The 18,469-nt window shown below is 43.2% G+C and overlaps 1 protein-coding gene across 14 annotated transcripts in view; it reads left to right on the top strand.

The window, feature by feature from the left end:
• The window catches only part of CACNA1C (calcium voltage-gated channel subunit alpha1 C), a 435,290-nt gene that overhangs the window by 318,539 nt on the left and 98,282 nt on the right, over positions 1–18,469 (top strand). For all 14 annotated transcript variants that reach the window (XM_033514757.1, XM_033514754.1, XM_033514753.1 and 11 more), the window contains exons 10-13: positions 4,681–4,771; positions 13,594–13,620; positions 15,518–15,678; positions 16,458–16,683. In XM_033514757.1, coding sequence (XP_033370648.1) covers positions 4,681–4,771; positions 13,594–13,620; positions 15,518–15,678; positions 16,458–16,683 — 505 coding nt within the window. The remainder of the gene's footprint in view (positions 1–4,680; positions 4,772–13,593; positions 13,621–15,517; positions 15,679–16,457; positions 16,684–18,469) is intronic.

Raw genomic sequence — 18,469 nt, 5'->3', positions numbered from 1 at the left:
TTACAGCCCTCCCTGGCAGAGGAACTGAACAGCTATGTAGAAAAGCTTGGTCATATATGGCCAAGGTGACACAATAAAGTGAAAAGGTGGGATTTTGGGTGCCTCTGACCTCAAATGCCAGTGTGCTAAAAAGGAGATTTTTTGACCCATATTTTGCAAAGTAATTAATTTCCAGTAGACATTGGCGTATTGGAGAAATCAGAGCCTGAATGAACATATTAATAAAAGTCAATCAAATGTATTGTATTTATTTTAAATCTGAAAACCCACCACAAGGCTCTTTCACTGTGAATACTCCTGGATAGTCACTGTTCCAAATCAGGTACCTAACCCAAGAATGTAAGATAAACCTCTTTTTTTTAGCCTGTCCCTGGAACTGAGGGCCACATCAACATGGCATTCAGAAAACCTGTGGTAGGAATCTGCCTCTATTGCCTAACTCAAACAGCTAAATCAGAGAGACAATGTGAACAGCCTCTGATATATCCAGGTTTTATAATTAGTGCCCAGATCTGCAGAGTCATGTAGTAACATGTCCCATTAAAATCTGTGAAAAGTAAGTTTTATCTGTGTTTCTAGAGCTGGGAACCCTTTGCCCAAGCATGATTTCTTCTGAGTCTTAAAATGTCACAGTATCAAAGTGAGATCCAGCAAGAAGCGTGACAGCATTATATAATCCATGGAAATAAATCTGAATATTAAAATTACTTCCACAGCCAAGATGACAAGCATTTCATAAATGCAAGATGCAACAGTGGAAATCATATTCCTGAACCAGGAAGCAAATACTGTTCTCCACGTGTGTGTGGAGGAAAAATCATCCCAGGACTGCACAGAAGGGTATTTGCTTGTGCCAGCTTTCTCTTTCAGTGGTTGGCTGTCTTTTGGCAACCTGCCATCCAATAATTCACTGCATGCCCATGGGGCATTTCATCAGAGGAGGGACATATGTTAGTGCAAGAGGAGAGCTGGTATCAGTGCTTGATGCCAGTGACAAGGAGCAGAGGCTCTCAAAGGGTCTTGCACATCTGTCTGGTCAGCCACAGACTGCAGAACCTGCCCCTGTTTTCCTCTGCCTGTTAGCTCTCAGAGCTAGAATTAAGGACTAGAATTAAGAATTAAGAATTAGAATTAAGCAGGAAGCATTTTTCACATTTGTTTTTGAGGAAGCTGCTATGTAGCTTTTGTTGCTGCTTTAAATGCTGCAGGAACGCTGTGTAAGTGATGTGAAATTGGGGGTTAGGTAGTGCAGGAAATAAAAAGTCTACATTCAGTGATGAGCCACACTGTGGCAAGATGTAAGAAGTGCAAAGGCTTCAGAAGGAGCTGGAGAGAGAATATCAAACCTATTGGTCCCTATGATTTGCACTCTGTTGAAACCATGAGATACTTTCCTGCCTTTAAAAAGTTGTTTCACTTCCCTTTTAAAAAATTGCCATCTGTGCTACCTAGAGAATATGTAACTGATGGGGGATTTCATCAACTCCAGTGGGTTATGGATACAATGATAAATCTAAAAAAAGGAGATTCCCATGTAAGCAAAGTCACTAGGATTTGTATCAGCCTTTGCATCTTTTTTGCCTTTGTCTCAGCTCCCAGAATTACAGGGAGGAAACGGCCATTGAGATGGTATTGTCTGTATGCCACAGTCCTAAACACAACTCTGGTCTGGACTTGAGCCCACCATTTGGAAAAAAACATCTCTTCCTGATTAAAACATTCCTGTGGTGGATTTACCACCAGCATTCTTGGTCCATGGCTCCAGTAATGAATTACCCAGACTGCAAGAAATGCCTGCCTTGTTTCTAGACTGGAGCCAGGGTGTGGGCACAGGGTCTGGCTTCTCTGAGAACTGAGTCAGATAAGAAAGCCATCTGGTCTATATTGGGTCTACTTCCTCTCATATTCAGTTTAAGCACAACTCTTCTGCAGCACCTTCTGCTTTCTGGTTGTGTTGAGTGTCCTGAGTGAAGCTCGCAGCACTGCACACCTGATTATCCCCTGGCAATGAGAGTGCTGTGAGGTGCCAGGTAAAGTGATTGTGCTTCTGAGAGCACATGGAGCTCAGCCCTAGTGTCCCCTCTGTCCTGACCTTTATCCTCCAGACCATCATTCCTCTAACACCTCATACCATCCTAATACTTTTGGTTGTCCTTAACATTTTCCATCGGTGCAGTGTGATGAGCTCCTGTGAGGTGGTGCCAGCAAAGTGATCCATGGGGTCTCCTCAGCCCAAGGACCGCTGCACCTGCATCTCCACTTTACTGAGGTTTGACTTTCTGCAGCAGCAAGGTCAGGGAAGTACGAGGTGCACTCCAAGGTGTCTCTGGGACATGACCCATAAACTTAAATTCATCAAGTTCATATCCTCAAGAGCCAGATATAAAAAAAAAAACCAAACAAAGAGCAGAAAACAAATGAGTTGTGGCCTGATGATCTGTTAGTGATATTTCATACCTCTGTATACCTTTGTTTTGCACTTTTAACTCACATGATGAAGTTTTCAGCCAGAAGTGGATATCATGTGTAAGCTGAGTTCCTTGTTTTTTTCTTTTGCCTGTCACTGGCTGCATGTTCTCTGTTGATGTCTTGTTCCTGGTACTTGACACTGACCATCTTGTCTGTGAAAGGAAGCCCTCCAGCTGGTTTGCCTGATGAGAAGAAAGGAAAGTTTGCTTGGTTTAGTCACTCCACAGAAAGCCATGGTAATGTTCCACTGCGCTCTGTGTCCACACTGCACGTGTCCGTGTGTCCGTGTGTCCGTACATCTCTGTGCAGACTGGCCTGTAAATCAGCTCTTTATTCTCCTGCATGGCTGTTCCTGGCTCTGATGCTTGTGCAGTGTCCTCTTCATGTGCTCAAGCTGCTCTGCAAATCTATCTCGTGCAAATGTCTTCAAAACTCTTTTCCATTTGCAAATAAGCTCAAATATGTCTTGAAGGTGTTTTACCTCATCTTCCAAGCTGACTTGTGAAATATCAGCGTTTTGGTTTTGTTCCTGCAGGGCTTACTCTGGACAAAAAAAAAAAATTTAATTATGAATGTTGTTTTTTTTCTCATAGCTTACTTGGCTGTTTCATGTATATCAGAACATGAATTCAGTTTATTCCTTAATTTGTCTTTCCAAAAGGACAAGATTATTAAAACATCTGTCTTCATAAAGGAGCAGGCACCATTACAGTACAATATTTCATAGTTCTGTCAAGAGTGCTAGAGAGTCCATTATTTCATGTGGTCCTAAGAACACAGTACAAGAATTTTAGATTTCCCAAGAAGTGTGTTGGAAGCATGTGAGTTGTTGTGATGGGATGAAGGAAAGACAGTTCACTTTGAGGCACACTTTTACCATAATGCTTTCAAAGCAGAAACACAGAACATTTCTGAAAGGACCTTCAGATGTCTTTTTAACCCCTGCAAAAAGACCATGTCCCAATGAGCATCTGCAAACTGAAATGCAGAACCTCTTTCCTCTCCATTGGCTCATTTTGTACCAATGACCCAGAAACAGACAGATTCTTACTACTGAGTTACACATTCCTGCAGGCTATTAGAAATCTCTCCAACAGCTCACAGCACTTGCTCTCGAGCCCCACCTGAGACATGTACCCAACAGCTAACACAGGTCATGTTCTCAAGTTCTACCAGGCTCCTGGGAGATCTGTTTAACTCCTCCATCATTCAGTCTAAAGTATAATTTATTTTTTTTTCTGTGTATTCCAAAAGGGGTGAGGAGGGAACGGGACACATATTGGATCCTATCCATTTTCCTACCTTTAACTGAAGGATTATGGATAAAGAGTGATTGGAGCATATGCAGGAGCTGTGAGCAACTGGGGAAATGAAAATGGTGTGGGTTTGAGGGATTTTTTTATGGTCTGTAGAAGCAAATAAAATCTTGAGGTTTGATAACAGCTAGAAACAGGTTCTTGAATCTTGATGAGAGAAGTTCACACCCAGGGTTGCTTTAATTTGATGTTCCATGGTACTTTGTAAAAGCCTAGAAGGTTCTGTCCAGATCTTAAAAGATCTTAACATCTTATGTAATGAATATAGTCCACATTCATTAGCTGCTTTGTTGGTAACATCTGAGTGGATCAGGGAGTCTGAATTTCTCTCTCATACCTCTAGGTCCAGTTTCATGGTGTAAGGTTGAATCACATTCATGGCTGGTAAATGACAGATGAGCTATGAGCATTCTTCATCTGGTGTTTGCTACCAGGCTAACAGAAGCTGTTTATCTGGGTGCATCTCAATCCTGGTACCTTCTATTTGTGTTCTAACCACTGCACAGAAGATTGGGGAGGTCAGTGAGGTGGTTGGGCTGCTGCAAGTAAAGAGGCATTTTTCTAAAATCTTCAGTGGAATCAAACAAAAGCTTCTTGTTGGGTCTGCCAGGTTTTTTACTTTCCAGTGGTTCTCATTCTCGAAATTTCCAGGACCTGGCTCTGAAAGAAGGTGAGCAGCTGCTTATTCCCTTTTCCTTAGCATTTGAGTAGTTTGTCTGTTGGTGAAGTCTCCCTGCTCTGTACAGGGAGGCACTAGACTCGCTCAATAAATTGTTTAATCCCCAGCAGCTGAGGGTCTCCCCACGGGGCCAGTTCCCTCAGCCACGCACTCTTAAGGAGATGTGCCAGGTTCTGACAGCCACCCCTCTGCTTTTCTCCCCTCTGACTCTTGCAGTGAGCATGCCCACCAGCGAGACCGAGTCCGTCAACACCGACAACGTCCCCGGAGCGGACATGGAGGGCGAGAACTGCGGCGCCAGGCTGGCGTGAGTACCACACACAACGTGTCAGGGGGGAAAGGCAGGACAAGAGTCAGGCTTTTCAAGATGAACAAAACCCACAGTGGGTGAAAAGAAAGGCCAAAGAAGATCTATTATCTTAATTTCCAGGTAAACTCACTCTGGACATTAATGAACTCTCGTTTTGCACATAAATAAGGGACAGAGGGCCCAGGATGAGCAGATCTGGTTTTGTATAATATCTAAAAGAGGAGCTGGTGGATAACAGTGTTCTTATTTTAAAATTCCTCGTTGGTGGTAGACTTTCAAAACCAGTATATGTAGACTGAAGAGTGGAAATGACTGGTCTATTTTAATTTTTCTAAAGATTCTTGTACAATTTACAGTGTCTTGTAATAGAAATACACTGATGGTAACTCCCATCCTGCAGACAGAATTACACCCTTCGGATCCTGAACAGAGTACTGCAGTGACAAAGAAATACAACAATTAGGAGGGATCAATGCCTCACTGAAATTACACCATTGTAATTAGTGGAGATGCTCAAGAATGTGTGAGATAGCAGTTATGAAATGCCAGAATATGTGGTGTATTTTTAGCCTCACAGAGAGCAAGTACAGACAAGAGGAGTCCTTTATTCCCTTTCAAACAAGAATGGACTTTATGCTGTGGGGAAATATGTTATTCCCTCCAAATTTCCTTGACACATGAGCTAAACATATCAGTGCTATAGCTTGTACCACACTGGAGTGTTTTGAGGCTCTGTCCTATCCTTGGAGGTGCCTTGAGGTGCTGCTTGAATGGACCAGATGGGATCCATCCTGGGGTGATGAGGGAGCTGGAAGAAGAGTTCTCCAAGCCACTCTCCATCATTTATCTTCAGTCCTGGCTCACCAGGGAGATCCCAGATCACTGGAAGCTGGACAAGTGACACCCATCCCTAAAAAGCTGAAAGGAGGATCCAGGAAAACACAGGCTGGGGACAGAGTGGCTGGCCAGAGGCCAGGCAGAAAGGGACCTGGGGGTGCTGGTGACAGCAGCTGAACACAAGCCAGCAGTGGGCCCAGGTGGCCAAGAAAGCCAATGGCCCCTGGCCTGGGTCAGGAATGTGGGGCCAGCAGCAGCAGCAGGGCAGACAGAGATTGTCCCCCTGGACTCGGCACTGGTGAGCCCACAGCTCGAGGGCTGTGCCCAGCCCTGGGTCCCCCCGTTTGGGAGGGATGGAGAGGGGCTGGAGCCAGTCCTGAGAAGGGCAGCAAGGCTGGTGAGGGGTCTGGAACACAAGAGGAGCAGCTGAGGGAGCTGGGAGTGTCAGCCTGGAGAGGAGGGGAGCAGGGGAGAGGCTGTGCCAGGGGAGGTTGAGTTTGGACATTGGGAAGAAGAACAGAAAAGGTGATTTTCTTCACAGAAAGGGTGATTGGGCATTGGAATGGGCTGCCCAGGGAGCTGGTGGTGTCACCAGCCCTGCAGGGGATTGGAAAGGCTGGATGTGGCACTGAGGGCCATGGTGTGGTTGCCAAGGTGGTGTTTGGTCATAGATTGGACTTGATAATCTCAAAGGTCTTCTCCATCCTAGTCAATTCTGTGTGATTCTGTGATCTGCATTAAAAGATGTGGTATGTGGAACATGTTGTAATTTCAATCTCTGTTTTGAAGAGTCAGTCAGTGACTTACACACCCCAGGAGAAATTGTGATTGCTTTCCTTTACCTGCCATTGGGAACCTGCTGAGTCTTTTAGCTTAGATTTATGAACCTTTTCCTGCAGGAACCAGGCTAGATGTATCCACAGCACTGGGGCAGTTGTAGCCTTTTTCTTTGGCACCCCACCAAGCTGCTTGTGCTGTTGGCACAGCACAGGAAGCATCAGCTGGATCCCCTCTGGAGAATCATCTTTAATTCTGCAGCTGTGGTTCACAGAATCACAGAATGGGTCAGGTTGGAAGGGACCACCCTGGCTCATCTGGCTGTGTCAGAAATTTGTCATCATTGCTTTCCAGCAACCTCCTGGTCTGGCTGTGCTTTGCTGTGCTGCTTCTCCAGAATATGTCAGAGTAGTAAACTCCCTCATAGGTGTGGACACAGTGCCAAAAAGAATGGCAGCAGTTACTCTAGGTTTCATGTATTTTTAATATTACATCTTGCATTCATTTAATGTTCTTAATCTCAAAGGATCCTAAAGCACTTTATGAACTGTAAATGCAGGGATTGTTTTCACAGCATTAGAGTGCAGCCACCTTCAGGGTAAAATGTGACAGGTGTTTAAAAACAACAGGCACAAGTGTTTAAGGGGTTGTATGAGGGATAACTTGCTTTGCACTGAAGCTGCATTGGGAATTTTGGCAATCAGAACATAATTATCTGAGCTGGAATGTGGCCAGGAGGGCTGAAGTTAAACCCAACTCTAAATGTAATCATGGCTTAGAATGGAGTTTACTTAAAATAGCCCAGCATGCTCACAGGAGAATGGCAGTACCCTGATTTGGCATGAGAAGGGATGGCTAAGCCCAATATATTTTAGGGAAAGAGACGTAGGAAAATTAAAGGAAAGCAGAGCTCCACTTCTTTTTCTCGTGTTGTAAATGTTAAAACAGGGCCCAAAGTTTCAGCAGAGCAGGGCTGAACGTAAGATTCAGAGAGAGAAACAGTTTCCTTGCCACTTTTCACTTCACCTGGAAATGGGTGATGTATGGTAGGCAAATTGAAGCCTGTTACTGAGAAGGGGTTGTTTAGTCCTTACCCAAGGACAGCTGAGATCCTCAAGGCCTCCCTCAGATTGTTTTTCATCTCTAAGAGATGGATAGGCTCCTTCCTCCATGAAAATGAATGGCTGTATCATTGAATATCAAATTCTGGAGTGAGAAACAAATTTTACCAATGCTGCCTGCTTTTGTAAAATGTTTTTTTCAGACTTATGGATCTGAAAATTCCCTCATTATCGACCTGCCTCTGATTCTGAGGCTTAGAATCCTTTCTGGTTTCTTTTGTTAATGTACCACACACTTAGGCAGAGAAACCAGCTGTCATTTTTGCAAGAAGTATTAAGTATTCTTCTTTTTGCTAAGTCCTCGTTCAAGCCCTCCCCCACAGGTCAATATTCCTTCTGGAACATATAAAATGTAAGCAAGAGTTTATTTGAAAGAGTGTGTTCTTTTATTGAAACCTGACAGAGAATCAGGATTTGCCCCAGTGCTCAAGAACAGTGAAAATTCATGTGGGAAATCAGTTGAACTTTTATAAAAAACTTCCTCCTCAGTACTAGATTTTTGAGTGCTAGCATTAATAATTACACTCATACCATCCTGATTGGCTCTAGTTGAAGATTAGGCCTGGACTTTAGAGCAGTCACCTACTCCCTGTTTTCACAGCTGGATTGGTTAGCCAAGGTTTTTGTTGGACTGTTGATTTTCACCTGTGGCAGATGAGTCTCAGTATTTTTACCATTTTCTAAACTCACCCTGTGGCCATGAATGCCCATTGCTTTGCTGTAATAAATGCTCCTTCCCAGAGGGCAGAGGCTGCTCTGGGCAGGCTGCAACCAGACTGAGGCAACGTGGGGCTTTCAAGGCAAAGGCAATATATTTATTTCTATTTATTTCTTTTTTGACATCAGGCTCCCTAGGGTGTTTAACCACCACCACAGTAACATAGCTGAGCTTGCCATCAAAATTGACTCGTGATAAAAGGAAAGAGATGCCCAGGAGACTGAAAGAAAAAGCTTTTTCATTGAAGACAACTTAGAATAACTCACTATTCTTTTAAAGTCTGTAGGGTTTTGAAAGGCTGGGTCTGTGACTGACAGAAAGATCTGCTTGAGAAGCCAGGTTCAAATATGCCTTTTGGAAAAGGAGATCTTCCCTGACAGCCTTTCTCAGCTCCACAGAGACATATGCTGTGTGAGATCAGGAGAGTACATCCCAAACACAAACTATTGCCTACTGATAAATTGTCTCAAAGAAGCTTTTATTTCTCTAGTATCCATGCCTCAGAGACTGCCTCTATCAACTGTCCTGTCTGGAGTAATGCCAGCCTTCAAACCTGCAGGAGTTTCAGGAGGAATCTAACATCTGATCTGTCTTTACTTGTTGTGTAAATCCAATTTTGTAGAACTATAGCAAAATGAAATAAAAAAAAATAAAAAACAACAAAAATGCCCACAAAAAAAACCAACAAAAAACCCCAAAAAGACCCTGGAAAACCAAAAACAAAAGCCAATTTAATTCATTATAATTTCTGGTGTAATTCTGCTGGTGACAGGAGTGCTGAGGCCCAGCACAGTTCACTTCCTAAGGGTATTCACATTATCAGGCATCTGAATTTGAAAATGGTTTTGCAGGCTTCCACAGGACACTGAAAAGCATCCCACAACTTCCACAGTATATTATTCCTGTCATGATATTGCCTTGTACTGGGCTGACATCTGCCTTGCAGTAGGACCACACCAGCTTTTATCCTCAAGGACAGCATTTGGAAGTGGAACTTATCTTATTTGGACAGGTCACAGCTTTCATAACCTGTTGCCTCAGGGTGTGAAGAAACACTTTTCCTCTGCAGCAGGCACCAGTGGGACAAACCCAGAGCCAGGGTTTTGTGTACAGGATATTCTTACACCCAAGGCTTCCCAATAGTTTCCCTGAGCCTCTGGGGTTATTGCTGTGCAGGATTCAGATTCCTGAGGACAGGTTATTGCTGATAATCAGGAGTAATCTGTTCTGTGCAGGGTGACAGCATATGTAATCTTCTAATACATTCAGAATGTTAATTTTCTAACACAACCATACAGATCTGGAGTGCCACAATAGAGCTTGCTTTTATACATATGCATTAGCTAAAAAAAAAAAAAAAAAAGACCTTTGTGGAAACTAATGCTCCATAGAGCCTCAACAGAAAAGTGAAGCACTTGAGCTCAAAAGGAAAGAGAGCTCAAAATTATCTGCTTTCATTGAAACAATAACCCACTTGGCATTTTCACCTTGGCCAGGATTTCCATACATATGGGGGACAGCTCAATTGCTGTTCCACCAAAGACAGTTCAAACAATAAAACAGGATAAACCAAAATCAACAACCTACACTGGCTTCCCAACTGAAAACAGTGCATCCTGAAAATTTTATGAGCAGTGGAAGCTGAATCCCTGGCAGCTGAATGATCAGTGATTCTTCCCTTGGTGCTTTTCTGGAGTGGAAATTAATTCCTGTGCAGTTCTTGTAACAATCAGCATAGGAGCCAGCGGAAAAGGTAAAAGTTTTCTTGCAGGTTTGCTGTAGCTGCTGCTGCTTTTCACTTTATGAGGAGATTCAACCAAAGTTCCCATCACATCAGGAACAGTGGGAAGAAAAGTCTGCCAAAAGCTGTGAAACCACTGCTGACTTCAGCAGGAAAACTCACAGGATCAGCCCTTATGTGTCAGTCTCAGATCCTGCTCTCCAATTTATTATGAGCAAGGTGCTTTTAATATTCACAGTCAGCTCTGGGTGTGTGTCTAAAGCATGCCCTTATGGAAGAGAAATTTTCTTCCTGCTTCAGATTCTGTGACAGGCCTTTCCTGTGACCTGCCACAGGGAGAGCAGGATTATTTACTGAATGCTTAAATGCTGGCCCATTTTCCCAGCCTTGAAGAAAGCCTGTTGAATAGCAAACCAACTCAATTTTATGATGGACAGATCCAGTTCTCTTAAGGTTATTCTTTAGACTCTTATTGTGCCACCTTTCCAGTAACTGCATGAATTGCACCAAAACAGGATCCACATCACACCAGGACTAAAATCTGTAAAGTACAGCCAGTGTAGTTCTTTAGATGTTCTCCAAAGCTGTATATAACCTAGAAACTTTGTAAAGTCCATTTCTGTGTTTTCTGCTTGTCTGACAGCTTTTACTGGTGCCCAAAGGCTTTTGTGAGTCCTTATGAAGATCTGGTTGCCTCTAAGCTGGGATCATACAATATAAAAGCAGTTCTAACCAGAGAGTTAGATAATGGCCATGTTTGATAATGTCCACACCCAGAAAACAACTGCAATGTGGCTTTTGTGTCATGCTTGGTGACCTACAAAATTTTTCCAGGGTCGTCTGTTGTGTGTACAATTCCACAGAGCCCTCAATCCCTGTTACACAAAACTGTCACATCCTTCACAAACACCTTCTCTGGTGTCCACCATGAACAGGGAAATGAAGACTTTATCTCTCAGAATGTGGGATATCTCATTACATTTGAGTTGTGGTGATTATCCAGAATTCAGGTTGATAAAAGCCTTTAAATTTCACCATCTTATCTGTGTGTTGTACATAACTGTGTAAGGCTGGAGGAGTCCTAGAGAATTTCAAAGACAGCTAGTCAAACAGTAGCAATCTGATTTTTGTGTTTGTCTTTCTCAAATACAAGCTGAGTTACATGGTTCCTGTGATAAAAGCACTCAGTAGTGATCTGAAGTGGTTTTCCTTACACTCCTGTATCATAATTCTAAACAAGAGTTTCTCAAGGCATTCCAGAGTTGGGCACAATTGGAGTCACCCTTTTTCTCCCAACAACATAAACCTCCCAGGACACCAGAGATGCAACAGACCCATCTTTAAGCTCAGCAGAGAATCTGGTCCACTCTGAACCCATTAAGTACCAGCTTGGAGTGTCACAGACACTGCAGCAAAGCCCTTTTTCCAGACTATTTGACAGCTCCCAGTGATGCTATAAAAGCATTTTTTTATGTGACATTGGTAATCCAAGTTCTGAAAAAAATTTTATTTCAAATGACATAAGAGTCATTTGAAAAACGTGTTTCAGATTCGTGCATAATGTTTTCAGAAACGTTTATTATAGAGTTTATTTCCAAAATTCCATTTCACTCTCTGATTCTACCTCTAAATATAAATCTAATCCTCCTTCCTTGTCCTGTTCTATATATATAGCACACCCACATGTGATAAAGCCTTCTGCCACAGCAGTAAGGCAAGGTGGAGGGAGGGGGATGAAGGCTGTAGGTAACCTGTGGGAGCACTGAATGCACTTGGCTGCTGCTCATAATGCTCCAAAGATATAATTATCACATGCATGATGAGTACTACACCTGCTGCATCTCTTTTGCTTAAATAAATAAAAGATTTCAGTGCTGCCTCACCGAGAAACCATTAACCAGAGAGGTCACCAGAGGGTTTCACACTCCCTGTCCTTCCCCTCCCATCTCTCTCTCTTGCTCTCTCGCTCTCTCTCCCCCTCTCTCCCTGCCAAACTATTCCTACCAAAATCCTCACCACCTCCTTTCCAGTGCTCAGCTTTCTGCTTCCTTGTGATTTTTGCATCTTTTCACTTCCCATCTTCGAGCCTTCTTTCCTGTTGCCTGTAAATCTGCTCCATTACAGTTCCTAGGTAGTGATTACCGAGCCAGAATTCTCAGTGAGAAGCAGGAATAGCTTTAACATTGAGGATGTGTTCTGCAGGTGCCTCACTCGGTATCTTTGTTGGATCTTGCTTTGTCTCTGCAGCACAATTTAGCATTCTGCCCTGCCAGAGCGTTGTTTCTTCTCTCTCAGGAGCCCTGCAGGTGTCTGTAACCTCACTGCTGCCCAGTGTGTGGCCTAGAGAAGCTGCCTGTGACACTGCAGGGATGATGTATTTGGGTATTTGGCACAAAGGCTTTTTTCTTTCCTTTGGCTCAGCCCATCTGCTGGTGAAAAGTTCCCCTGACTAAAACCTCTTCCACGACCTGTGGCTGATTCCTTGTCACTGGCTGATGTCCTCCAGCAGGGACAGCACTGTTGTCAAGGCTGCTGGAGAAAGAAGTGTGAGATGCTTGGAGAATCTCATCCTCCCATCCCTGCTAACAGTGAATCCAGTTTTAGGGCAGTGCAGTAAGACCTCTGCTGACAACAATGACTCACTTTCTCGTCACAGAGGGAACCTTAAGGAATGCTTCCACCCAGCAGAAATACCTTTTATTTTTCATAGTCATTCCCCAGATTCTCATTTCTGCTGCCATTGGTAGTAGGTATTGCAGCTTCTTCAGTCACCTCTGACTCACACCATTGTATCCACATCCATTTATTTCTCTCTGTGCACCATTGTGGATTTACCAAAAAGTGTTCAAAGGCCTCACAGGACGTGTCAAGCAGAGCAAGGTAGTGGTTTAAGAACTTGGGCCAATTTCTAGCTTTGCCTGTGACTTCTCATAAAAGATTAATGAGATTATTTGGGTGAATAAATCCAAATGCATGGAATTAGGTATTTAAACACATATATAGTGGGAATACGGCCAAATTTTCAGGAATGATTAATTCTCAAAATTTCATTGATAGCAACAGAATCTATTATTGTATAATCTATTTACAAAGATAACCAAGAGAAGTAAATGTTAGTATCAAAGTTTAAAATTATTTGCCATGCACGGCTTTTCTTTCAATTACTGAAAAATGCCCCATTTTTTTCACCATTATTGTTTCATAATGTGCTTATAGATCCTGAAGTGACAGGTGATGTGTGAAAGCAACAAATCTGTCTGTAAAAAAAAAAAATACATATTTTAATATAAGAAAAGAAAATAGTGACAGGAAAAGAAAAAAAAAAAAAAAACAACAAAGTCATACTTGAGAGGTTGTAGAGTTCACTGATATCTGTAGTGGTAGAATCCCTCCATGGCATGATTTCTGCTTCATGAGTACCACCAAAACACAAGATTTGGTTATTGGGGAGTTCTAGCTATGCCCAGTGCCCACATTGACTGATTTACAACAGATGCAAGGGGAGAACAGCATGGATTTAAAAAAAGCGTTGAGCTTGACTTTGTTTCTTTCTATTGCTGTTCTCACAAAAGCCTGGGAGGTGTGGGGCAGCTTCAGAGGTCTAATGGCAATTCTTGTCTTTCAGGCATCGGATCTCAAAATCAAAATTTAGGTGAGTAAAACTGGTTTTTGCTTTTCCTCCTTTCCACTGTTTTTGCTCTGTTCTGAAGTGGTTCACACCAGCATGGATTCAGTGGTGGTTCTAGGAGATCCTGTGAACTATGTCAGATTTTAGTCATAATTTTTTTCTTAGTTTCACACTGAAATAAGGCACAGGGACTATGGACTACTGAAGTACCTATCTATGCTACCTGTGGATCTCAAACTGTAAAATATAAAATCAGAAATAAAAAAAACAGTTCAACCACATAATTCTGCTACATCCATCAACATCAACCCTGTCAGCTCAAGGCTCTCTTGGTTGAACTTCTCTGCTTTGCTTGATTGTAAAGATTTCGACTGATGAAGCTGGCATTTAATTGTGAAATTCTGCCATTCACCCTGGGCCATGGGGAGCTTCTCTGGTGGTGTTTGGTTTTCTGTTGACTTCAGGATTTTGGGAAAGTGAAGCAGTCCCAAGATGGCAATTTCTGGGGTTTCTCTGACTGAATTCATGGAACTCATTTCTGCCCCTTTGGTAGGAGCTCAGCTGCCTCCATAACCCTGGATTCAAAGTCAGTTTTATAAAACACTAAATGAATTTTCAGAATAACTGGAGGAAATGCATAACTGGGTCTTTCTGCTTATCTAATAATGTCAGTTTGGGAAGCACATAGGTGACATCCCCATGTTAAGAGTGGAGATATAAGCACAGAAAACACCCTACATTGTCATGTGCGTGCACATTTTTGCACAAGTACACACAAAACCACTGCAGTTGCAAAAATTTTAATGACAAAATTAATGTCTAAGCATGGTGTCCACTTTGGAAGTTGGGAATATTATTTCTTGTCCCAAATCCACTGCAAAACACACAAGGTATGTGTTTGTGATAGACTGGGTGCCTTTATAAATTACATAGGTAAAACACCCTAGATATGACCACCTGTTAAAATGTTGTTGCAAAATTCCTGTTCACGTTGTGTTTATGTGATCTGGCTTTAGTTCCTATAGATGAGAGCCCTGATCTCAGGCATGGCAATAGTTTGCCACTGAAAATGATACACAGGACAAGAGCAGCCAAGAAAAGTTCTTCCTCCTGTAGCATCGTGTGTGTGTGTGCCACTTCAGACACGCACACATATGTATGTAGTATCTATATAAAACTATTAGATTTATTATACAGTGGCAAGTGTTGCCTGGAAACTGGTTGCTATGCAAGTTAAATTCTGAAGAGTAGGAGGTGTGTAATTAGCTTTAAATATCTTCTGTGGTTAGTAATTACCCTGAGAAATCAGTGACACAAGGGGATGTGTTCATGGAAGGCAAACTTTAAAAACTCTCTTGATTAGCAAATGGTACCCTTAGTTCCAGGCATGAAGGTGAGATGCTGAAGTCCCCTAAGTTTGGGGATTTTTTCAGAATTAGCCCTTGTACTGGGCTTACTCCTGAATGTTGCTGCATGCTGGAAATGTTCTTTGGCTTTTATTTGACCTCAAGTCTCCAAAGACTTAATCCTTCAGCTCCATGTGACAGAGCATCTTTCTGCTGACTATCCTGAGGCTGGGCAAGGTGCCCTTGCAGGCCACAAGCATCAGGTAAAAGGAGAATATTTATTCTTGTGGCAACTGAGCTAAAAAATCTCTTGGGTTTTCCGCAGTGGATGCCTCACTCAGGTTAAGATATTGCTTGAAGCTCTTGCAAATTGGTTTAGGACAAACTTTATTCCTATAACTACAGGAGGCATGTTCACAAGTGTCAGCTCAGATGAGAGAGGATTTCTCAGGGTGAACATGGGTTACTCTCTGCCATTCTTGAACAAATCAGGACTAGATTCTCCTTTGACAGAGAGCTGCAGTAGCCTAAAGATCCCTCTCTGAAAAGAACTTTCCCTTCTTCCATTTTTCAAGTCGCTACTGGCGCCGATGGAACCGATTCTGCAGAAGGAAGTGCCGTGCTGCTGTCAAGTCCAATGTTTTCTATTGGCTGGTGATCTTCCTCGTGTTTCTCAACACCCTCACCATTGCCTCTGAGCACTACAACCAGCCAGACTGGCTCACAGAGGTCCAAGGTGAGGAGAAGCTGCTGGTTCTGTTTGTGATGGTGGGTGTCAAAAAAGGGAGCCGAGAGGAGAGCTGATGCATTAAACCACATGTAAAAGGAGAGTGCACGGCTCCAAGCGGTCCTGTGTCTGTGGAGGGATCCTAAATAATGCAATAAACTTATCTGCCTGCTGTGGGACAAGTTATAGGAAAAATATGAATACCTCCTTTCCAGCCAAAGCATTGTTTCTTTGGGTGTAAGTGAAATTGGGAGCGTATATTTGCAGCAACTGGATTCCCAGCTTATGGATAACTACTGGGAGCCCCACATTGTCCAGGGTTTCCCCTGAAATGGCATTTATGATAAACTCTAATTATTAGGGAGGTGCCAAAGAGTGATTTGTCAAGTTCTTCTGTCTGCAGAACAGCTGAATTCTCTCTGGAGGTGAGAGCAGCTGAAAAGGCTTAATTAAGCAACAGTAGGTAGCACAGCAGCTCTTCTATTCCCACTCTGCTCTGCAGATGACGGGTGTGAAGGCAGGTTGTGCACAGGAAGGCGTGTCCCTGCCACTGGAGGTTGTGTAATACATTGCAGCTGCATGTGCAGTACATAACAATTGCTGTAACCCTCCTGCTGAAACATTTCTGTGAATGAGATGCCCACGCTTTCCAAGTTCACTCTTTGACCCAAGCTTACACGAAGAGAACTTTTATGACTGATCCTTGAAATGCTTTCTCAGAAGCAAGGGCCAATGTGATGATCTTTTGACTAAGTTTCCTTAACCTGTTTCTTTTTGCTTCCCACGAGACACTGCCAACAAGGTGCTGCTAGCTCTTTTCACGGCAGAGATGCTGCTGAAGATGTACAGCCTCGGTCTCCAGGCCTACTTTGTGTCCCTCTTCAACCGCTTTGACTGCTTCATCGTGTGCGGGGGCATCCTGGAAACCATCCTGGTGGAGACAAAGATCATGTCACCCCTGGGCATTTCGGTTTTGAGATGTGTCAGGCTCCTAAGGATATTTAAAATCACAAGGTACTTTATAGCTTCTTTGGGGCTGGGTGAGGGTTTCTGTTCAATGCACAATGTGTATGGGTACAAGTCACTCTTGTTGAACTCTTTCTGCCACTAATTAGGTAGTGGGAGTGCTACATTAACAGTCCTCATCTTCTGAAGTCTGTAACAGGGTGGGGAGGGCTGTACAGACAGGATATCTACCCCTGAGGTGAGTGCTGAGGGGTCTGGAGACACCTGATACCATGGAAAGCGTTAAACTGAGAGCTGGAGTGATGTGAGCTCCGGCTCTCACAGCTCTCTGCAAAAGACAAAGAAAACCAAAACAGCAGATCGCCTTGTGGCCTCCTCTGACCCTCTGGTGACAGAGAGGAGCCTGAAAGGCTGCTTTGAAAAAAGCATTTTGAAAAAGAGCATTTGACTGAGGAGCCCATGCCAGCTCCAGTAGACTCAACAGTGACCTGAGTGGGAGATTGTGTCAACACCAGCAGCTACAGGCAAAGGATGTTGCCAGCTTCCCTTCCAAGGATCCATCACAAAGCAGAAACTTTATGAAGAAACCAGACTTTTTCCAGCTTCTGGTATATTTTCCCTTTCAATTCTTTGCATAAAAGCATGGTGATATCTATTAAAAAGTAATTGCTTGCTCAGCCAAGGACCTCCAAAACAACAGCTTGGCTTGGCAGGGCTTTTTCACCTTGAGGGGAGCTTGTAGGAGAGATCAGCTCCAAACTTACCCAAAGCTCTTGCAACAAATCTGTCCAAGCTCTTGCCCCAAGTAGCACAAGGTCTGCCTTTTCCTGTGTGGGCACCAATGGTTTTTTTTTACAAAAACCTTGGCTGAGGTGGTGAAAGAGTGCTTTTTTTGCTTGCTCAGCCATGGAAATGTCCCTACAATTGCTGTAACACCCCTTGTCAGAAGAAATTTCTGACAAATTGGAGATAGAAAACACAGCACATGAGAAAAACAAGTCCAAAACTGGAAGATAGTCAAGATGGCTGGGATGAGAGGCAGAAAAAAACAAGTCTTGGACTTGTGCATCATACAAGATTTGCCCTGAAAGCTTCTGAGGCTCAGATCTCTGGCAGGATGAATGGATCTCAAGGTCAGATGGCAGAGACAGAAAATCAGTTCACAGCCTCAGAGAGAGAGGCCAAAACAAGCCTAGAACCATTTCAAAAAAGGGGGAAATAAGTGGTCTGCTTGGACATGTGATCATAGAAGAAACATTCCAAAGGGGAACGTTCCTTCCCAGAGAGGGGAAACAAGTTCCCAGCAAGAAAGGCATCCTTGCTCTGTCAGAAATAGTGGGGATCTCTGCTCTGGGGACTGTTTTTCCTGGATCTAGCAAGTCCCAGGCCTGGTTTCTGAGGAAAGCAGTAGCTGTTTCAGGCACTGGGTAATCAGATACACCCAGGGCAAAATACCAATAGCTATAAAAGCATGAGCTTCAGCATAGCATCCTGGAGAGGTCATTGCTTTTCCAAGACATGTCTCCACTCCTACATGAAATACATAAGCTACCTAAGAGAATTCTCTAATAGAAAGGCAAACACTGAGAGAATATAATTAATACTTTAGAAAGCCTGAGCTAGTGGAGTACTCAAATATTCCTAAAGCTTCTGGCAGAAATGTGACAATGGAACAGCAACAGCAGGACTGGTTACATTTGCCTTCACTCTGCAGCACAACTAAAATACAATTTTTTCCTTGAAATAAATGTTACCTGGAATATGTCTCCTACACTTTGTGCATGGGTCTGTGTGTAAAGCACAGAGCTAAGAACTCATGATGCATAATGTATTC

This window comes from Parus major, chromosome 1A (assembly GCF_001522545.3).
Source record: "Parus major isolate Abel chromosome 1A, Parus_major1.1, whole genome shotgun sequence".
NCBI classification, from domain to species: Eukaryota; Metazoa; Chordata; class Aves; order Passeriformes; family Paridae; genus Parus; species Parus major.
Note: the sequence above shows the minus strand (reverse complement) of the source record. Positions and strands in the feature narration are given on the sequence as shown.